Genomic DNA, 24,111 nt, shown 5'->3' with positions numbered 1-24,111 from the left:
TTTGTCTGTCCTTGTTTGTCCCCTCTGTGTTTAGCCCCTTGTGGGTAGTAAAGAAATAGGTATTTCGTTTGTCTTTACGTTCTGAGTTCAAATTCCGCTGAGGTCGACTTTGCCTTTCATCCTTTCGGGGTCGATTAAATAAGTATCAGTTATGCACTGGGGTCGATGTAATTGACTTAATCCATTTGTCTGTCCTTGTTTGTCCCCTCTGTGTTTAGCCCCTTGTGGGTAGTAAAGAAATAGGTATTTTGTCTGCCGCTACGTTCTGAGTTCAAATTCCGTCGAGGTCGACTTTGCCTTTCATCCTTTCGGGGTCGATTAAATAAGTACCAGTTATGCACTGGGGTCGATATAATCGATTGATCCGTTTGTCTGTCCTTGTTTGTCCCCTCTGTGTTTAGCCCCTTGTGGGTAGTAAAGAAATAGGTATTTCGTCTGTCTTTACGTTCTGAGTTCAAATTCCGCTGAGGTCGACTTTGCCTTTCATCCTTTCGGGGTCGATTAAATAAGTATCAGTTATGCACTGGGGTCGATGTAATTGACTTAATCCATTTGTCTGTCCTTGTTTGTCCCCTCTGTGTTTAGCCCCTTGTGGGTAGTAAAGAAATAGGTATTTTGTCTGCCACTACGTTCTGAGTTCAAATTCCGTCGAGGTCGACTTTGCCTTTCATCCTTTCGGGGTCGATTAAATAAGTACCAGTTATGCACTGGGGTCGATGTAATTGACTTGATTCCTTTGCCTGTCCTTGTTTGTCCCCTCTGTGTTTAGCCCCTTGTAGGTAGTAAAGAAATAGATATAAAGCAATTTCTCTAAATCTATGCTACATGAATGAATTACCAAAAATTTATAATGAGTATGTTCTAATGATCGCACGCTGGGCGCCACAATGGATGCCCATATTTGGTTATCTCATGGAAACACATTCCTCCTTGATCTAAATCTGTCAAATATTTCATAATGACCAGGAAGTCAGCAAATGGGATGAAAATGAAATAAAACAAAGTGTTTTTGTTGTTGTTGTTGTTGTTGTTTAGTGCCAAGCAGACCTAGGATCTGATGGTGTTCCAGCCAGGACCATCCTGTTAGATCTTTTTATCTTTTTCTTGGCTGCAACACTGCCTTGAAGAATTTTCAGCCAAATGAATTGGGGTCCCATTTAAAAATATATTTTTAAAGCCTGATACTTGCTCTATTGGTCTCATTTGCTGGACTGCTAGGTTATGGGGATGTAAACACACCAACACCAATTCTCCAGCAGTGGTAGGGACACACACACACACACACACACACACACACACAAACACATACATACACACACAAACATACACATACACACACAAATACACGCACACACAAACACACACATACATACACACACAAACACACACACACACACACATACATACACACACACATATCCGTCCACTCTGTTGGGTTAGGGTTAGGAAGGACACCCAACCATAAAAAGCTCGCCAAAACTGACAGAAGTCTGGTGCAGGACTCCTGCTTGGCCACCTTCTGTCAAACCATCCACCCATGCCAACATGGAAGATGGACGTTAAATGATGATGATGATAGTGATATGTCTGACAGACTTCTTTCAGTTTCCACCTACCAAATCTACTCACAAGGCTTTGGTCAGCCCAAGGTCATAGTAGAAGACACTTACCCGAGGTGCCACGCAGTGGAACTGAACCCAGAACGACGTGGTTGGGAAGCAAGCTTCTTACCACACAGTAATTCTTGCACCTATATACCTGAACTGTCCCAGCTCCCCTTCAGGGTTGGCGAAAGCAATGTGGTGGACAACGAAAAACCTGGCTGATGACAGTCAAGGCTGATCTGGAACCCAACCTAGGCCCCCGTATCTACAGCGTTTGCTGCTGGAATAAGAAGTGGTTGGAGATCACGCAGTCGTTAGCCTCAAATCGCCAGGTCTGGTCAGCATTTGTGAGAGATGCAGCATTGAGGATGAATGAAGCTAACTCAACCCACCTCGGGTGGATGCTGTCTCAAGACAAGACAAGAGACCTGTATCCCATGGAATATATTGTCCAGTTAGGGCTTTTGTAGAACTAGGGTAGGAAGTTCTATTCTTGTTCTTTGTAATTGCTTGACCTGCTAGAAATAGCAGCCTAGTATCTCCTCGTTCGCTACCACTTTATAACACAGACACATTGGGTTGAAGAAGTACAGGATAAGTTTTGCCTAAAAATATATGCTGATGGTCATGGTTGGAATGCTTTAATCTCATGTCTGCTCACTCAGTTTTTCACTTAGTGTGAAATAACATCCTGTTTACTGAATATTAAATTTTCCCTCACACAAAATGGTGAGTTGCTAGGGAAAATGCCTAGCAACGTTTTGTCTGCCTTCACATTCTGAGATTCAAGTTCCACTGGAACCAACTTAGCTTTTCATTCTTTTGGGGGTCAATAAAATTTGGCACCAGTTGAGTCCTGGGGGTCAAGGTAATCGGTTTACCCCCTCCCCCAAAATTGGAAACCAATATTTTCTCTCTCATTTATATTTTCTTTCATTTCATCACTTTCATCTATTCCTGTCTCATCTTTCATCAACTTCTGTCTTACCTCTCCACTCTCACACGTCTCTGATTCTACTCATCTCTTTCTTTCTTTCTTTCTTTCTTTCTCACTTTCTTTCTTTCTTTCTTATCCTCTCTGAAGCCATTTTCTTACCTCTCTCCTCTTTTCTCACACACTCTTCCTGTTTCTCTCTTTCTCTCTCTCTCCCTCTGCCATTTTTATCTCTTATCTCACTCTCACTTAAGAACTGTGGAAGAGACAGACAGACAGACACATACATACACACATACGTACATATATACAGAAAGATAGCGAGAGAGAAGAGATGGACAGACAGTCCTCTTTTAGATACAAGAAGTCTTTTTCCTAAAACACACAACCGTATATTAATTATTACAAAGTAATTATTATTATGGCTTAGGTTAAATTAATTAACCTTTTCATGACGACATTTCAAATTAAACATACTGAGTCTGTGTGTTTTTATTGTGGAAATAATTAAAAATTCAGTGGGATTTAATAAAATAACTGAGTTTTTAATTACTAAACTAGTTTTTACAATAAGAATTGATAAAAGTTTGTGAAATTAAATTATCCAAGAAGTTTTAATTAAAATATGAAAACTTTAAAATGGACGTTTTTTTGTTTTGTTTTTGTTATTGTCTTGGTCTTCTGTTAGAATTCCATTCACATTATCAGAATATAGTGATACCTCGCAGTACGAGTTTAATTCGTTCCATGACCGAATTCGTTTTACGATTTACTCATTTTACAAATCAATTTTCCCTATTGTAATTAACTAAAATATAATTAATCCGTTCCAGCCCCCAACAAAACCACTCAAAAATTTTTTTTTTATCAGTTTTAAAACAGAAAAGGTGTCGTTACAAGTAAAATGATAATTATAAAGTAAAAGAGAATGCAAAAGAAATATGTAAACTAGTTTTATTAACTGAATTTCTTTAAAGATGGGATGATTTGTGTGCTCGTACTGTGGATTTTCACTTGTACTTAGAGACAAAAGTTCACACGAGTCTTGGTTCATACAGCAAATTGAAATATTATAGCTTAGGTTAAATTAATTAACCTTTTCGTGATGAGGGGGCAATGGGGCACCCGTACTGTGAGGCTCTACCGTACTAGTATTAATTGTCATGTAATGGGTATTGTTGGCATTATGCTTTTCCGTCCATGCGAAATATCAGGAAATATAGCAGAAATATCACAAACGTAAGATATGCAGACGACACAGTGTGACTTAGCAGAATCAGAAAAGGAACTTCAGAGACTTCTGGCTGTAATGGTTTGAGAAAGTGAGAGGAAGGGTCTGTTCATAAATTGCAAGAAGACAGGGTCTATGCTGGGGAAGGGATTCCCAAAATGCTTGCTGAAAGCCAACTATCAAATCATTGGTACTTTAACTTTCATCCTTCTGTGGTAGATTAAAAGACAAAATGGTGAACTCAGTAGGAAATGAACTCAAAACTTATAGGTTCATAACTAAATATCACTTGATATTCAACAATTATTATCCAGTTTAAAAAGGGTGAAGTTTTAAGTCAAGGTCTTTTTTTTTGCTATTTAGAAGTTCTGGTAACAAGTCTTAACAGGATTTTGTATGAATGTTCAGCCATTTGAAGTGAATTTCAACCTTGTTGTCTCTCAGTGGGGGACAAACACAGTTCAGTTTTGTGATTGACAAGGTTTTTACCTTTATGAACTTCTGCCCCATCACACAATGCTTCAGTATTTAACCCTTTTGTTATGAACCTGGCTGAAACTGGTTCTGGCTCTGTAGTACAAATGTTTTGTTTTCATAAGTTTTGAATTAAAATCTTCCACCAAACCTTAGTCACAATTTATGTTCCTATCACTAGCTTAATGATAACTAAGTTATGTTACTAAATTCTTTGTTATATATAAAATAATTGAAAGAAACACAGAGTATTTCAACAGAATTATGGTAACAAAAGGGTTAACAAATGATTGATTTAACCCTTTTCGTACCATCATGGCTGAAACTGCCTCTGGCTCTGAGTACAAATGTCTTGTTTTCAAAAGTTCTCAATTAAAATCCTCCACCAAACCTTAGTCACAATTTATGTTCCTAACACCAGCTTAATGATAACTAAGTTATTTTACTAAATTCTTTGTTATATTTAAAATAATCGGAAGAAACACAGAACATCTCAACAGAAATGCAATAACAAAAGGGTTAAAACAAGCATATAAAAAACAATAGTTTACTTTCTACTTCCTCCACCCCTTCTGGGGTCTCTGTTTTCATACAGTTCAAAGATTAGATCAAATCATACTTCAATTCTTCAACCTGAAAACAAACTCTCAAGAATATGCCAAGCAGGGAATCTCTATAAGGTTGCTGGACCAGCTGGAAATAGCAGCAAAATATCCCACAAAGTGTATCCCTAATGCCTTAATCCTTTTGTTGCCATGGCTGATGACAGTACCGCTTGATTGGCACTCATGCCAGTGGAACATTAAAAGCGCCATCTGAGCGTGATTGTTGCCAGGGCCACGGATTGGCTCCCATGCTGGTGACATGTGAAAAGTACCATTCGAGCGTGATCGTTGCCAGCATTGCCCTACCAGCACATGTGCTAGTGAAAAACAACATTCGAGGATGGTCGTTGCCAGTGCCGCTGGACTGGGTCCCGTGCAGGTAGCACGTAAAAAACACCTTTTGACTGGCCCTCGTGCCAGTGTCACATAAAAGCACCCACTACACTCTTGGAGTGGTTGACATTAGGAAGGGCATCCAGCTGTAGAAACTTTGCCAGATCTGATTGGAGCCTGGTGCAGCCTTCTTGCTCACCAGTCCTCAGTCAAACCATCCAACCCATGCCAGCATGGAAAGCAGACAGTAAATGATGATGATGATGATGATGCTGTTTCTGTTGAAATGCACTGTCTTTCTTTCAATGAAGATAGATGCAGGCATAAAATGGTGAGCTGGCTGAGTGGTTAGCCCACCAGGCAAAATGCTTAATGGCTGTTTGTCCGTCTATGTTTTGAGTTCAGTCCCACTGTGTGGTACAGTGGGCAAATGTTTACTCAATCCATTCACAAGGTTTTGGTCGACCCAAGGCCATAGTAGAAGACACTTGCATAAAGTGCCACGCAGTGGGATTGAACCTGGAACCATGTGGTTGGGAAGCAGACCTCTTTTCATAGCCATGCCTGTGTCTATGGCAATTCTTCCTCTCTTCCAGGGAATTAGTTTGTGTGAATTCAAAGATTAGGTCACAAGTTCTCACTGTACTGGGAGCTATACTAATATACTTACTTAGTAACAATGTTCTGTATGGATTGGTGAAAAACCATAAAGTGGAAATATGCCATCTTGGATTAAAAATAGGCACCAGTTCTGTATTTATGGAATTTCTACCCCAACCAATGTACAATCTCACTTAGGCTTACCATAGGGTACACAATCTTGTACATTTACTTAATTCTATCGTTCTCTTTATCTTACTGCTCTCCTTTCTTTTGCAACTGAGGTATCCATGTGGTGAGCTGGCAGAAACATAGCGCGCCGGGTGAAATGCTTAACAGTATTTTGTCTGCCGTTACGTTCTGAGTTCAAATTTCGATGAGGTCGACTTTGCCTTTCATCCTTTCGGGGTCGATTAATTAAGTACCAGTTATGCTCTGGGGTCGATATAATCGACTTAATCTGTTTGTCTGTCCTTATTTGTCCTCTCTGTGTTTAGTCCCTTGTGGGTAGTAAAGAAATAGGTATCCACGTGTCTACTCTTCAGCAAACACCTATATTTGTCCCTTCTATACTTTAAATCAGTATTTTTCAAACCTTTTTTTGCTGCATCCCACAGCAAGAAACACATTTTGCATTGCGACCCATTATACCCATGTGGATTAAATTTACTCGGTAAACCTAGCAATGGTTTATGAGTGCAATATTTCGATCGTTTACATACTCCACTTTGCACCCACTTGCATCTTTTCTTTCTCTTTTTGTCGTGACCCATTTTATTTATCTCGTGACCCATTGAAGGGTCGGGACCCACAGTTTGAAAAACGCTGCCTTAAATTTTTCAACTTCCACAAAACCACGTCCACTCAATACTACTCCCCCTCTCAGTTGAGGGGCTTTTGCCTTGTAAGGTACTTAATGACCCTGTCGGCCCTGTCAGCCTTTTGTCCCCACCCACATTTCATCCCCTAGCACTTCAAAAGCACGGTTTTTGGTGCCATGTAAAAAGTACCCAGTCTACTCTGTAAAGGGGTTGGCATTTGGAAGGGCCTCCAGCTGTAGAAACCAGTCCAAAACAGGCAGTGGACCCTGGCCTTGCCAGTTCCTGTCAAACCATCCAACCCATGCCAGCATGGAAAATGGATGTTCAATGATAATGGTGTGTGTTACTCTTTCATTGTCTTCGCATCACGTGATAGTTGAGTGTTGCTGTCGTGCAAGCAGTGGCCTTCGTTTTCAATTTTCCACAAAAACACGTGAGCATGGGGAAGTTTTTATCTTTCTTGGAAACAAGTAAAAGCTTGCAACAGAAGAACCTTCAGCCAATAGAAAATCTGCCTCAGCAAGTTTTAGCCAACCCTTGCCAGCATGGAAAGCAGAGGTTAAATGAGGAGGGCGAGGGTGGTGTGTGTACTGTAATTATCTATCATTATATAACGACCCACATTTGTGCTATATACACATACTTTTGAAGCGGATGTGCAATCATAGCTGAAGAAGTCTGATGAAACACATAAATATATTTGATATCTACACACACACACACACACACACGCACGCTCTCATCACTTGTTCCATTTGCTTTCACTCATTCTTTCTTTTGTTCTCTCTCTCTCTACACACACATGGTTATTAATGTTTTATGCACACATACAAGTTCTTTGTATCTGTATATTGTGGGTTCTATTAATTTCCACTTGTACAGGCTTTTGACATAGATCTAATTAAGTTTTCAATTAGTTTTTAATTATAGATCACTCTCAGTGACAAATGCTTTGCACAAAACATCATGTATGCCTTGTGAAATATGTGTGTTTATTTTGCACAGATACACACACACACATGCATACACACATGCATCCCCTACATCATCATCATCATCATCATCATCATCATTTAACGTCTACCTTCTATGCTGGCATGGTTGGATGGTTTGACAGGGGCTGGCCAGGTAGGAACCTGCACCAGACTTCTGTGTCTGTTTTGGTAGGGGTTTTACGGATGGATGCCCTTCTTAACACCATTTACCCTGCAGAGTGAACTGAATGCATTTTACATGGCACACGTACAGGCAAAGTCAGTTTTGTAGTAAAGATTATTTGCCAACATAACATGGCAGTCCTGCTTTAGGACAAATGTTGCTGTAATTTAGCCCCAGGAGACATCGTCTCCAGCTGGCTATACACGATCTGTGTCCTTACATTTTCAAACATTATTTTTGGGTGGGGATGCTAGATTCCCTTGTTCGAAAATATAAGGATGCAGATCGTGTTGTATAGCCAGCTGGAGACGATGTCTCCTGGGGCTAAATTACAGCAACATTCGTCCTAAACTAGGACTGCCATGTTATGTTGGCAAATAATCTTTACTCCAAAGTACTGTTGCTGAATATCTCTTGTTGGGAGATTTAAAAATAGTAATTTTTCTATGCCCCTCCTGTCACTAACCCTCATCTGTTTCCAAGCCAAGTAATATTACCCCTTGGCCAGGCATGATTTTACATGGAAACACTGGAAACAAAGAACACTTCTTATCCAGAAGACAGAATTCTTATCCAGGGACAGAAATTCAAGATCAAATCTAACTTTACTTGTGCCTCTGAAAACATAATTTATGTCATAAAATGCTCGGGCTGCCACCAAGACTATGTGGGATCCACAGGACTATCACTCAGACGTAGATGCACACTGCGTCAACAACAGATTGCATTCCCAGAATATAGAATGATACCTTTTAGTGAGCACATTGAGAAATGCGCAAAGCAACTACTACCACAATTTTTAATCTTTCCATTTTACCAATGTGCTATTGGATCATCAACACAAATTAGACTAAACAAGGAAACATTCTTTATTGAAAAGTACAAGCCCAGACTTAACCATGCCAACATACTGATACAGAGAAATTCACACCAAGGAAAAGGAAAAAAATTTTAAGCGATTATCTCCCTTACACCGGAAGAAATCACTCATTACCTCCCCTTATTTAGAACTCTTTTAAACATAAACATAACGATAACTCTATTCAACATAAACATAACGTCGTAAGAAATTTGAAAAGCTAAACGCGAAACCGGTCTTTCTTCTAAACTATGTCATTGTAAGGAAAAAAATTTTTTTTATATTCTTCAGACATATTGACGCAAATATATATATTTTTTAACCTTTAAGCCTTCTGTAGTTTTTTCACTTTTTACTATTTTCTATATATATATATATATAATATATATATATATATATATAATATATATAATATTGCTAGCCACTACATATTCTTTATTTTCTCTCCTTGTTCCTTTCTGTGGAAGAGCATAGGCTCGAAATGTTAAAGACTTTTTCACTCCCCAAGTATAAAACTAATACATCTGTTTGTTGTCTACACCACCTGTCTTTGTCCTTTGCTTTTTTTTGTGAATTCTCCATGTGTGTGTGTGTATATATATATAAATGTGACCTCATGTGTACTGATGGCGATTTTTTTTCCTCTGTCTTCCCTTCTCTGGATCTTTCCTTCTCCTATGTTTCCGACGAAGAGCTCCGCTTGAAATGTTAAACCCTCCTTCTTTCCTTCCTTTCTGAGCATCCAATAATACTATATTTGTTCCACATCCTCGCGTTGCTGTGTTTTTTGTGCTTTCTTGTTTGGATTAACTTATATATATATAAATATATATATATATATATATATATATATATATATATATATATATATATATATGTATAAACACACACAAATACACACACAAATTCACACACATACTCATATATTTCTTATTTTATTTTGCAGGTTTAATTGAAAACTGGTGAATTGTTTAAGGTAAGCTTCTTAACTATGTCCTCCTGCTAGAAATAATAGCTAATGGTCATGTAATGACACTGTACCACCTTCAAAGAAGAACAAATTAGATAAGTTAGTACTCGATACACCTAAAAAAAAATAGGATTGTTATGGTTCCTGCCTCATCAGGGACAACCAGGGCTGTGGAGTCAAAACAAGAAACTTTGACTCCGACTCTGATTCCTCTACTATTGGCACCTCCGACTCCTCTTTATGTAATTAAGTGTGATTGTAGTCTACATATCTCATAAAGCATACGCATACGCTTGTACTCTGAGTAGGCCTTTATCTTATAACTGGTTTATATTAAAGAATAAAGACACTGGAAGTCGGAGTCGGTACAGTTTTATCGATTCTGGCTCCGACTCCAACCCCTTAATTGTTTCCGACTCCACAGCCCTAGCTAAAATAATTACAATAACAACAAAAGTAACCTTATAAGATTATTATACAATTATTGACATATGAGGAGTAAATAAATGGTAAAAAGTCTGGAGGAATGAGAGATGAATATTTTTACTTAACCACTTGTCATGCTTAGGATAACAGCTGTTTCGCAGCCTTCTTCAGGCAGTCATAATTTTAGTGTATAACAAATTGTGTTTGCATATCTGCATTATCATGCATGCTACACATTGTCGTTGTGGAACTCTGTCGATTACAACGATGTGAGTTCCAGTTGATCCAATCAATGGAATAACATGCAAGGGGCTGAGCACCCCACAGACATATGCACCCTTAATGTAGTTCTTTGGAGGATTCAGTGTGACACAGGGTGCGTCAAGGCTGACCCTTTGAAATACTGGTACAACAGAAACAGGAAGAAAGAGTGAGAGAAAGTTGTGGTGAAAGAGTACAGCAGGGTTTGCCACCACACCCTGCCGGATCCTCATGGATCTTTAGGCGTTTTCGCTCAATAAACACTCAAAACGTTCGGTCTGGGAATTGAAACTACAATCCTACGACTGTGACTCCGCTGCCCTAACCACTGGGCCATTGCGCCTCCACATGCTACACATGATACAATACAATTGTATATTCACAAATTAGATGCAAATAAAGAGAGCTAGCTCATCAGATCACCAGAAGCCTTGGTGTAACCATAACATTTTGGGGATCTGATGAGATAGCTTTCTTCATTTGCATTAATTTGTGAATATACAACTGTATTGCATAAAGTGCAGCATGCAATTTGGTGCAGACATGTAAACATAATTTGTTACACTCAGAGAAATTATTACATGATGAAGGCTGCGAAACGGCTGTTATCCTCAGGATAACATGTAGTTAAATAAATATATTCCCCTCTCATACAATCTGACTTTTCATGGTTTATATGTTCCTTATGAAATGATTTCATCAATCAGATCTCCTGGAACTCTGCATAATCATCATCATCATTATTTAACATCCGTTGTCCATGCTGGCATGGGTTGGATGGTTTGACCAGGGCTGGAAAGCTGGAAGGTTGCACCAGACCCCAGTCTGGTTTGGCATGGTTTTCTATGGCTGGATGCCCTTCCTAATGCTAACCAATCCAAGAATGTAATGGGTGCTTTTATGTGCAACTGGCATGGGTGCCAATTTGTGTGACACCAGTATCTGCCACGACTGCGATTTTGCTTGGCTTGATGGGTCTTCTTCTCAAGCACTACAAAAGGTCTCAGTCATTGCCTCCATGAGGCACAACACTCTAAAGAAACTCAACCACTTTGCTCCCATATTGGATTTCTATGTGGTCTGCTAACTGGGTCAACTGGGGGACCACTGCATAGTACCAAAAATCCCCAAATTGCCATCAAGATACAAGAGCAGATACTGCAACAGCTTGAGTTCCAAGGGCCCACAGCTTTTCAATATCTTCCCACAAAGCCCGAGAGACCTACCTGGGTGGGTGTAAGCATCTTTAAAACAAAACTTCATCTCTTCCTGTCAAGAGTTCTGGCTCACAGCAAGAAATGCAGATGAGGGCAGCAACATCAAATTCCTTCATCAGAGAAGGTTTAGTGAAAGTGTAGCAAAGCTAATGATGGGGCCCAGCACGACCTCAGCTCTCAAGCTGAAACTAGTAAATAAAATAAGTTTTATATATATATTTATACATAATTAGCATAAAGTCATTAATTAATGATTTATCTGTAGCCAGTGTACCAAGATCATATTCGTTAATTTATATTTAAAGTATAATTATAAAAAATATAATTATATATAGGGCACTGGAGGGACAGCGCTTGTATGCTAGAAGTGCACGTCAAAGGAATACAAACCACTTAAGTTATTATTCCATTTAACACAAGGTTGTATGCGAGGAAAATAGAGAGAAAGGATTTATAAAAATATTGTGGACAAATGGCGGTGCCCCAGCATGGCCACAGCTCGTGAGCTGAAACTAGATGAAATAAAAAAAAATTTTTTTTAATTCTATATCTTGAGATTTCATGTTTTGTGATATTAAAATCACTTTACAATCTTCGGTAGAGTATACCGATCGTAAATAAATGAGAAATATATATACATACCATAGATATGCAGTCATACAAATATGAATATATATATTTATTTCACACACACACACACACACACACATATATGAAATAAAGGCCTCCTCATCCATTTCAACCATCTGCATATTTACTCAGAATAATTCCACAGCAATAATTAATCTTTTAAATATAAATTAACCAATATGGTCTTGTTGGTATGCTGGCCACAGATAAATCATTAATTAATGACTGTATTGTAATTATATATATGTTACATCGCACATTCGGATGCCTTCTCCGCAACACTGTTCTCTGCTCTCCCCTGCTGTGCTCTGCTCTCCTTTGTTCTAGTCTCTCCCTGACGTCTAGACTTCTCCCTCTATATCTACTTATTGGGCCAGCCTACTTCATCGTCTGGGGGTGTCCACACAACAATATAAATATATATTCATTCACTCTGCAAACATGTTTGTTGTGGAATTATTTTGAGTAAATATGTCCATGGTTGAAATGGACGATGGGGGTTTTTACTTCGTATATATATATATATATACATATATATATATATCAGCCAAAATTGCGAGGATGATCCGGTTCTTGACTGAAAATTGAAAGTTTCGAATGTCCCGTCCGTGTTTTTTGTATCGTCTCCTAAATGTTTTGTGTTCTTGTCCCAGTTTGTATTTTTATACACACACACACACACACACACACACACACACACATGTGTGAAATGCATGTATTTCTCATCTATTTACAATTTGTATACTCTACTGAAGAATGTAAAGCAATTTTAATATCGCAAAACATGAAATCTTAAGATATAGAGTTGTCCACAATATTTTTATCAATCTACCCATTTTCCTTGCATACAACTTTGTGTTAAATGGAGTAATAGCTTGAGCGGGTTTTTTTTTGTAGTCCTTTGACGTCTACTTCTAGTGTACAGGTACTGTCTCTCCAGCACTCTTTATTATAATTATATTTTAATAATTATACTTTAAATATATATATATAATGAAGGCATGCGACTTAGTGACTAAAGCAGCGTTTCTCAACCCTTGGGTTCCACAAAATGTTCCTAGGGGTTCTGCGAGAAAGATTATATATGTACATATGCATGTGTGTGTATGGCACCTTGGGTAAGTGAATTTGGCTGACCAAAGCATTGTGAGCTAGAATCTCAAAGAAGCCCATTATGTGTGTGTGTGTGTGTGTGTGTGCATGTCTTTGTATTTGTCTCCCACCACAACTTGACAACCAATATTGGTTTATTTACATCCCTGTAACTTAGTGGTTCGGCAAAAGAAACCGATAGACTTCAAGATGGTGCCCCAGCATGGCCACTGCCTAGTGACAGAAACAAATAAAAGATGAAAGAAAAATCTACAAAGGCACAGGCATGGCTGTGTGGTAAGAAGCTTGCTTCCCAACCACATGGTTCTGGGTTCAGTCCCACTGCATGGCACCTTAGGCAAGTGTCTTCTATAGCCTCGGGCCAACCAAAGCCTTGTGAGTGAATTTGGTGGACGGAAACTGAAAGAAGCCCATGTATATATATATATACACCCACCATCACTTAATGACTAATGTTGGTGTGTTTATGTCCTATAACTTAGCTGTTTGGCAAAAGAGACCAGTAGAATAAGTATTAGGCTTACAAAGAACAAGTCCTGGGGCCGATTTGTTCGACTAAAGGCAGTGCTCCAGCATGGCTACAGTCAAATGACTGAAACAAGTAAGAGAATAAATAGTCATGGGTTCTGTGTTGATTTTTGATTTTATAAGCATGTTCACGAGTGTTAAACATGAAATTCAAAAAAGGGTGTCCAAAGTTGTTGCAATAACAGGTCTTCTACCCGTGGAACCAGGCTTAACTACTAAGACTCTGGTTACAGCCTCTGCGATATATATATACCCTGTCAGGCTGACACACACACACACACTACACTGCACTCACATTACGCCACACACACACACATTGCGCTGCACTCATACTACACCACACACACACAGCACACGCACACAGCACACCAAATACATACACACACTGCACTGCACTCACACTACACCACATACACACACACTCACACTATGTCACACATGCACACACACACAAAGTACCTTGGTGAATCATTTATTTGATCATCTCTCTGTCTCTCTCTCTTTTTCTCTCTTCTCTCTCTTCTCTCTCTCTCTCTCTCTCTCTTTCTCTTTCCCTCTCTCTCTCTTTCTTTCACTAATCATATCCTGTTAATCTATTTGTCAACTGGTCTTTATCTGTCTCTCCTTTAATACACAACTTCAACAACATATTTCACTGGCCAAAAATCTGATTAGACCACTGGGAGCAGGGGGGGGGGTTGGGATGTGGTGGTGTGGGTGGGGGTGCCAAAAAAAAAGTCTTATCATCTTCAATTCACTATCCAAGTAAGTTAATGACAAAGGAGATTACATATTGACACCAGCACAAAAAAAATGAAGGGACAAACAAAAGAAAATGGCACTCAACTCATTTGGTAGGAATTACATGTCTGCGTACATAGACACATGCGCATATATGCACATATATATATAAATGCAAGCATGAAATGTTGCACATAAAAATGACATCATATATATATATGTGTGTGTATGTATATATATATATATATATATACATATATATATATATATATATATATATATATATATATATATATATATATATATATATATATATATATATATATACATATATATATATATATATATACATATATATATATATATATACATATATATATATATATATATATATACATATATATATATATATATATATACATATATATATATATATATATATATATACATATATATATATATATATATACATATATATATATATATATATATATATATATAAGTACCACTGATGCTATATTCCTGGTAAGGCAGCTGCAGGAGAAATACCTAGCCAAAGATAAGCCCCTGTACCTGGCTTTCGTTGACATGGAGAAAGCTTTTGATAGGGTTCCCCGATCCCTTATCTGGTGGTCAATGAGGAAACTAGGGATAGATGAATGGCTGGTGAGGACTGTGCAAGCCATGTACAGAGATGCCGTAAGTAAGGTTAGGGTTGGCAACATGTACACAGAAGAATTCAAAGTAGAGGTTGGGGTCCACCAGGGTTCAGTACTCAGCCCCCTCCTATTATCATAGTACTCCAGGCAATTACGGAGGAATTCAAGACAGGCTGTCCCTGGGAGCTCCTCTACGCTGACGACCTTGCTCTTATTGCTGAGTCACTATCAGAACTGGAGGAGAAGTTCCAGGTGTGGAAGGAGGGTTTAGAATCAAGGGGCCTTAGAGTCAACCTAGCTAAAACCAAAGTACTAATAAGTAGAAAGGTAGACAATCCACAAATATCTTCAGGAAGATGGCCCTGCTCGATCTGTAGAAAAGGTGTAGGTAGAAACTCTATAAGATGTACCCAGTGTAAGCTATGGACACATAAGAGGTGCAGCAATGTCAAAGGTAGGCTAACTGGGAAGATAGTTTTTGTATGTGGCAGATGCTCGGGAGCATTAACCTCCGAAAATCTGCAGAAAACAACTTCCGTCACTTTCCAGGGGGAAAAACTAGAAGTAGTTGATAGCTTCCGTTATCTAGGTGACCAAGTCAGTAGTGGGGGTGGGTGCGCTGAAAGTGTAACTGCTAGAATAAGAATAGCCTGGGCAAAGTTTAGGGAGCTCTTACCTCTGCTGGTGACTAAAGGCCTCTCGCTCAGAGTAAAAGGCAGACTGTATGATGCGTGTGTACGAACAGCCATGCTACATGGCAGCGAAACATGGGCTGTGACTGCTGAGGACATGCGTAAGCTCGTGAGGAATGAAGCCAGTATGCTCCGATGGATGTGTAATGCCAGTGTACATACTCGACAGAGCGTTAGCACCTTGAGAGAAATGTTGTACCTAAGAAGCATCAGTTGTGGTGTGCAAGAGAGACGATTGCGCTGGTATGGTCATGTGGCGAGAATGGATGAAGATAGGTGTGTGAGAAAGTGCCAATCCCTAGCAGTTGAGGGAACCCGTAGAAGAGGTAGACCCAGGAAAACCTGGGACGAGGTGGTGAAGCACGACCTTCGAACTTTAGGCCTCACTGAGGAAATGACCAGAGACCGAGACCTTTGGAAATATTCTGTACGTGAGAAGACCAGGCAGGACAAGTGAGCCCAGCCCACTTATGAATGCCTTTCCTCCCTTGGACACAAAGACCGGTTGAGGCAAGCGAAGTCGATATAGAACCTCATCCGACGACAGACACCCATCCCAACCCCCATGCTTGCGAAGACATGTTGGGGCAAGCAAAATCGAAATCGAAATCGAAACCGAATTGAACCAGCCAGGATCCCTGGCCTGGTGGTACGTAAAAAGCACTATCCGACTCGGGGCCGTGGCACGTAAAATACTCCAATGCGACCGTACGACAGGCACCCATGCCAACCCCCTTTGCTTGTGAAGACATGTTGGGGCAAGCGAAATCGAAATCGAAATCGAATTGAACCAGCCAGGATCCCTGGTCTGGTGGTACGTAAAAAGCACTATCCGACTCGTGGCCGTGGCACGTAAAATACTCCAATGCGACCGTACGACAGGCACCCTTGCCAACCCCCTTTGCTTGTGAAGACATGTTGGGGCAAGCGAAATCGAAATCGAATTGAACCAGCCAGGATCCCTGGTCTGGTGGTACGTAAAAAGCACTATCCGACTCGTGGCCGATGCCAGCACCGCCTCGACTGGCTTCCGTGCCGGTGGCACATAAAATACACCAATCTGACCGTGGCCGTTGCCAGCCCCGCCTGGCACCTGTGCAGGTGGCACGTAAAAAGCACCCACTACACTCACGGAGTGGTTGGCGTTAGGAAGGGCATCCAGCTGTAGAAACATTGCCAAATTAGACTGGAGCCTGGTGCAGCCTTCTGGCTTCCCAGAACCCCGGTCGAACCGTCCAACCCATGCTAGCATGGAGAACGGACGTTAAACGACGATGATGATATATATATATATATATACATATATATATATATATATACATATATATATATATATATATGTGTGTGTGTGTGTGTATCATCATCATCATCATCATCATTGTTTAGCGTCCGCTTTCCATGCTGGCATGGGTTGGATGGTGCAACTGGGGCCTGGGAAGCCAGAAGCCTGCACCAGGCTTCAATCTGATCTGGCAATGTTTCTACGGCTGGATGCCCTTCCTAACGCCAACCACTCCATGAGTGTAGTGGGTGCTTTTTACGTGCCAGGCGAGGCTGGCAAACGGCCACGAGCGGATGGTGCTTTTTACGTGCCACCAGCACGGAGGCTGGCAACGGCCACGATCGAATAGTGCTTTTTACGTGCCACCGTGTATATATATATATATATATCATCGTGACTGACCAGGCTATCAGATGTTGCTACACATCGCTGGTCAAAATACGCTTCACATTGTTTTAGACTTCAATTGATGCCACCCCGCTGGCTAAGCGAGCAGGCCAACTGAAGAAAGAGTGAGAGAAAGCTGTGGTAAAAGAGTACAGCAAGGATCGCCACCTCCCCCTGCCGGAGCCTCATGGAGCTTTTAGGTGTTTTCGCTCAATAAACACTCGGGAATTGAAACCGCGATCCTACGATCTCGAGTCTGCTGCCCTAACCACTGGGCCATTGTGCCTCCTTATATATGTATGTGTATATATATATATATATATATATATATATATATGTATGTGTGTATATATATATAATCAATCCAAACATGATCAAGCAAGAAAAACAGCAACATGAAAATGTGGTACAAGTCCTGTGTTATTTGGCGCTTAGGAAAGGAAAGAACAGAAAGAGGATTTCACATTTCGAGCGGAGCTCTTTATCAGAGATATAGAAAAAGTCCAAAGAAGGGAAGACGGAGAAAGAAAATCGCCAACGATACAAACACAGTCACATATTGAAATGACCGGAAGGGAATGGTTGAAGAAAAAGTTCTTTCTAAGACAGTGGAGTGCAAGAGAAGGAGGTATGTGTGTCTATGTGTGGGTATGTGCATGCGCACAGGTTTGAATGTGTGTGTGTATGTAATGATAGCACGTGTGTGTGTGTGTTTGTGGCTGTTTATGTACGTGTGTCATTGGACTTAGTGTTGCTAAATGTCGTAGGAAGAATTTATAGTAAGAATTTTGGTAGGAGTGGCTGTCTGTTGTGTGTCTCCCTTCATATGTGCGCAGGAGAATGGTCAGTAGAAAGGTGTTTAACTGGTAGTTTGAAGTATGTGTCTGTCTGTCTGTGTGTGTGTGTGTGCAGAATGTGTCTGTGTAATATGTGTTTGTGAGTGTGTGTGTGTGTATGGATGATGATGATGATATATATCATCATCATCATCATCGTTTAACGTCCGTTCTCCATGCTAGCATGGGTTGGACAGTTCGACCGGGGATCTGGGAAGCCAGAAGGCTGCACCAGGCTCCAGTCTTATCTGGCAATGTTTCTACAGCTGAATGCCCTTCCTAACGCCAACCACTCCGTGAGTGTAGTGGGTGCTTTTTACGTGCCACCTGCACAGGTGCCAGGCGAGGCTGGCAACGGCCACGGTCAGATTGGTGTAGTTTATGTGCCACCGGCACGGAAGCCAGTCGCAGACTAGCTCCCATGCCGATGGCACATAAAAGGCACCATCTGATTGTGGCTGATACCAGTACCCCTTGATTGGCCCCCTTGCTGGTGGCCTGTAAAAAGCACCATCCGAATGTGGCCGATGTCAGTACCCCCTGACTGGCCCCTGTGCCAGTGGCATGTAAAAAGCACTATCCAAATGTGATCAATGCCAGGCCTGCCTGACTGGCCCCTGTGCCAGTGGCACGTAAAAAGCACTATCCAAATGTGATCAATGCCAGGGCCACGTGACTGGCCCCTATGCCAGTGGCATATAAAAAGCACTATCCAAATGTGATCAATGCCAGGCCTGCCTGACTGGCCCCTGTGCCAGTGGCACGTAAAAAGCACTATCCAAATGTGATCAATGCCAGGGCCACGTGACTGGCTCCTGTGCCGGTGGCATGTAAAGAGCACCCACTACACTCTTGAAGTGGGTGGCGTTAGGAAGAGCATCCAGCTGTAGAAACACTGCCAGATCAGACTGGAGCCTGGTGCAGCTGCTGGCTCCCCAAACCTCAATCAAACTGTCCAACCTACCAGCATGGAAAACGGACACTGATGATGATGATGATATATATATATATATATATATATATATACACTAATACATCTGTTTGTTTTCTACACCACCTGTCTTCGTCTTTTGCTTTTTTGTTACAGACATATATATATATATATATATCATCATCATCATCATCATCATCATTTAACGTCCGTTTTCCATGCTAGCATGGGTTGGAATATATATATGTAACATAATTGCACAGGACAACAAAGGAACACATTGAAAAACCACTTACAAGATGTGGATGTGCTCACCCCTCGTCAGTTATTGTCTAAAAGTCATAACAATTTCATGCTTTTAACAATGTGTATATGTATATATATATATAGTGTAATAAATAAAATATATGCATACATACAAACATATATGTACATACCTACATCTACATGTATATATACATGCATATATAAATATATATACGTGAGTACAGGACACCACAACTAGACATAGAACTCAATGAGAAACGAAAACGGAAAAGCCATTTTTTACAACAGAAAAACAGAGTACAGGACATGCTACACAAGGAAAAATCCCCAATCATCAGCTGTCGCTAGTGGACTCAAGCATGTTTCGAAGGCAAGACAGGACATGACTCGTCAAAACTAGGCCTTCCTGCGAGAGAATTAAAATAAAATTACCTCGCAGAGGGGTAAAACAAGCACGAAAAAAATGTAACACAAACAGGACGTAACAATAAAACTGCACAATAAAATACAAGATAAAAATACATGTACAAGAAAATACAAAACGAGAAATAAAAAGAAAATACAATACGAGAAATCAAAATATATATATATATATATGTTGTATGGGGAATCTGTACACCCCCATGATTGGCTAAGTGAGCTATACTAGTTAGTATAAACGAGCAGGTGCAGAACAGTCTTGGAAGAGTGTTATATATGCAGTCATAGGAATTATTAAATAGAGATAGTGTGGAGTGCTGGTTGAAGATATGCAGTTGGAGAGTAATAAGAGGACATCAGGGACATTTGATATTATAATAGTTCAGATATAACAGTGACGATGAGAAGTCATATGTTATATCAGTAGCGACGAGGATACTTCCCACTGTATAATGGTGTCATTATAACAGTGGTAACGAGGTTACGAACACTTGTAGGAGTGTCAAAATGGAAGAAGTACTGGCTCCCATTGTGAAGCAACAACAACAGTGGCAGTGGCAGCAGCTGTTGCAACAGCAGCAAGAATACCATGAACAGCAACAACAGTGAAGGCGCAATGGCCCAGTGGTTAGGGCAGCGGACTCGCAGTCGGAGGATCGCGGTTTCGATTCCCAGACCAGGCATTGAGTGTGTTTATTGAGCGAAAACACCTAAAGCTCCATGAGGCTCCGGCAGCGGGTGCTAGCGACCCCTGTTGTACTCTTTTGCCCCAACTATCTCTCACTCTTTCTTCCTGTTTCTTGTCCCTGACTTCCTACGCAACCGCTGAGCCTGGATGCGCATTCATCCATACGCTGTTGCTCTCGGTGTTGGGGGTTGACCTGCTTTCTCTTCTGCAGGTCTTACAAATCGCAAAGGACCACGTTTCGGACTTCTCCCACCTTGCGAGCTCTGGGACAAAGACTGTTCGCTCAACAGCAACAGCAGCAACAACAACAACAACAACAGCTAAAGCAGTAGTTGGTGGAGTTATTGCTTCAATCCAAGAATGCAGCGACATTATATTCGGTGAATGGAGTAGCGGAATCCATTGAAGAATTCCTGTATAACCCTGAAGATGGGATCACATTTTCTTCATACTATATAGAAAGTATAAAGAAATATTCAAAGAGGAGTGCAAAGGCTGGACAAACGAAAAGAAGGTAAGACTTCTTTTGCATAAACTGACTTCATCAGAGCAGGAGAAATGCTGCAATTTTATTCTACCAAAAAAGCCATCAGAAATTTGTTTTGAAGAAACAAATAAAATATTCTTCAGGCAATATTATTAGCATTATTCTGCTTTTGAGAATTTAAAATCACTTCTTTAACTTTCTAAGACATCTCAACGCTTCTAAAGCAAACTTCATGTGTTTGTTTACGTTCATTAACCAATATATTCAGTGAAAAGAGCTCACTATTCAACATATGTTGGGAATGGCTAAATTTTTAAAACTATGTAAATGGTGACTTTGTTACATATGCAGGAATTGTAAACAAAGCATGTGAACGATTCAAATTAGGAGAGTTGTCCCCAGATAAGTTTAAATGTTTGATATTTGTCAAAGGACTTCATTGCAAGTGAGGATGCAGAAACATGAGCGAGAATATTATCAAAATCGACACAAGACACTGAGTTAACTTTGCAAAAAGTGGCAGAAGAATGTCACGTATTATCAACCTATGGCAGGAAACTGAAAAAATTGAAAGTAATAAAATAAATGTAGAGGCGTGTCGACCTATGACAAACAAAAAATTAAAACAAACAGGGCCCAAACCATGTTATGGTTGCACTTCGAAAGGGACTGCCCCTTTGGGAATAAAGGATGTTTTGCTTGTGGCAAAATGGGGCATAAACAGTTGTAGTGTTGGGCGAAAAAGAAAAGGTCAAATGGAAAATAAATGAAGTGTTTTCAATGAAAACGGATAGTGAGACAAAAAACGAAAATTTGTATCCGCAAAAATTAATAATGTTCACACAAGATGGACACAGGGAGCGATATCTTAATATTAAATACTGAAACTTGGAAGAAAATTGAAAGACCTACATTCAAGAAAACAAAGCTCGTGGAGTCTCTGGACAGCAAGTTCAATTCCTGGGCGAATTGAGGCCGGATGTAACATTTCATGGGAAGATGTTCAAAGTGAAGGTCTACATAAGAGAAAATACCTATTTCTTTACTACCCACAAGGGGCTAAACACAGAGGGGACAAACAAGGACAGACAAACGTATTAAGTCTATTACATCGAACCCCAGTGTGTTACTGGTACTTATTTCATCGACCCCGAAAGGATGAAAGGCAAAGTCGACCTCGGCGGAATTTGATCTCAGAACATAACAGCAGACGAAATACGGCTACGTATTTCGCCCGGCGTGCTAACGATTCTGCCAGCTTGCCGTCTTCATAAGAGAAAATACTATGAATCTGTTTGGTACAGTTTGGATGGAGATATTTAATTTGTGGAATTTGCCCGTAAGTATTTTCTGTAATAATGTGAATGCATCGCATGTCAGTTTGAACAAGGAATCTGAGAAGTTAAAATGAAATTTTAAAAAAATATATCCTGATGTTATTTTTGGAATGATTTGATACGTGTATGAAAATAAAAATGAAATTCCAACTAAAAGAAAATTCTGTTCTGGTTTTTAAACCAAAGAGAGCTGTGCCTTTTGTGGAACTGAATCAAGTACAAAAGGAATTGAAAAAACTTGAGAATATTGGTGTAATACAAAAATTAGACTATTTGGAATGGGCAGCACCAACTGTGTACAAAAAAATAAAAATAAAGTAAGGGTCTGCGCTGATTTTCCGACAGGATTTAATGAACGTCTGAAAACTTATAACTATCCATTACCAAGTCCAGAGGAGATTTTTGCAAAGCTTAATGGAGGCAAACTCTTTTCTAAATTGGATTTATCGGAAGCGTATTTACAGTTGCAGGTAGACGAAGAATGTTCCAAGCTGTTAATCATAAGCACACACAAAGGGTTGTACAAATTTAACCGCCTTGCTTTTGGAATAAAAGTCGCAATTTTTCAACAAGCTATGGATACAATGTTAGCAGACTGTGAATTTGCAATTCCATACCTGGATGATATATTAATTAAAAGTGAATCCCACGATCAGTATATCGAGCACATGAAGTGTGTTTTTGCAAAAATAAGAGATTACGGCTTCACAATAAGTGAGAGAAAATGTGAATTTTTCTTATCAGAAATTAAGTATTTTGGACAAATTATTGACAGGAACGGATGACGACTGGACCTGTCGAAGGCAAACGCAATTTAAGATATGTTCCTTCTTGAGCCATGCCTGGTTCATGAGGGCCGGTTTCCCGGTTTCCTTGGCATATAGGTTCCCCACCGGGACGGGATGCCGGTCCGTCACAGGTGAGCTGCAAGATGCAGGAGGAAAGAGTGAGAGAAAGTTGTGGCAAAAGAGTCAGCAGAAGTTCGCCACTACCTTCTGCCGGAGCCGCGTAGAACTTAGGTGTTTCGCACATAAACACACACATCGCCTGGTCTGAGATTCGAACCTGCGATCCCTCGACTGCGAGTCCATTGCTCTAACCACTAGGCCATGTGCCTCCAATTTAAGATATGCCTCCCCTGACTAATATAACAACCTTAAAAGCTTTTTTAGGTCTTGCGAATTATTATCAAATGTATATTCCAAGAATGCATGAGCTAAGAGCACCTTTAAACAAACTGCTGAAAAAGATGGGAAATGGTGAGTTGGACTGACGAATGCCAAAAAGCATTCCAAGAGATTAAAAAGATGTTCATGTCAGAGCTATCTCTTGCACATTTTGAGCTGAAACCAAATATAATTGTAGCATCAGATACTAGCGAGTCTGGGATCGGAGCAGTAATCTTGCAAAAGTTAGAAAAGGGTTAAGTAAAACCGATCACACATGCGTCATGTGCATTACTATTCATCATCATCATCATCATCATTGTTTAACGTCAGCTTTCCATGCTAGCATGGGTTGGACGGTTTGACTGAGGTCTGGCGAACCAGATGGCTGCACTAGGCTCCAATCTTGATCTGGCAGAGTTTCTACAGCTGGATACCCTTCCTAATGCCAACC

The 24,111-nt window shown here is 40.1% G+C and overlaps 2 protein-coding genes across 4 annotated transcripts in view; both read left to right on the top strand.

Moving 5' to 3' along the window:
* Nucleotides 1-24,111, top strand: part of LOC115212790 (protein TsetseEP) — a 134,686-nt gene that overhangs the window by 61,143 nt on the left and 49,432 nt on the right. For 2 of the 3 annotated variants that reach the window (XM_036508986.1, XM_036508994.1), the window contains exon 2: nucleotides 9,566-9,595. The gene's annotated coding sequence lies outside the window, so the exon portion shown is untranslated. Of the gene's footprint in view, nucleotides 1-9,565; nucleotides 9,596-23,981; nucleotides 23,986-24,111 lie in introns of those variants that run through there. The other variant, XM_036508991.1, reaches the window with a different exon arrangement.
* Nucleotides 22,770-23,276, top strand: LOC115232523 (uncharacterized protein K02A2.6-like). Its single transcript, XM_029802445.1, has one exon. The coding sequence runs from the start codon at nucleotides 22,770-22,772 to the stop codon at nucleotides 23,274-23,276; it is 507 nt and encodes a 168-aa protein (XP_029658305.1).

Source organism: Octopus sinensis, linkage group LG1 (genome assembly GCF_006345805.1).
Source record: "Octopus sinensis linkage group LG1, ASM634580v1, whole genome shotgun sequence".
Taxonomy (NCBI): Eukaryota; Metazoa; Mollusca; class Cephalopoda; order Octopoda; family Octopodidae; genus Octopus; species Octopus sinensis.
Note: the sequence above shows the minus strand (reverse complement) of the source record. Positions and strands in the feature narration are given on the sequence as shown.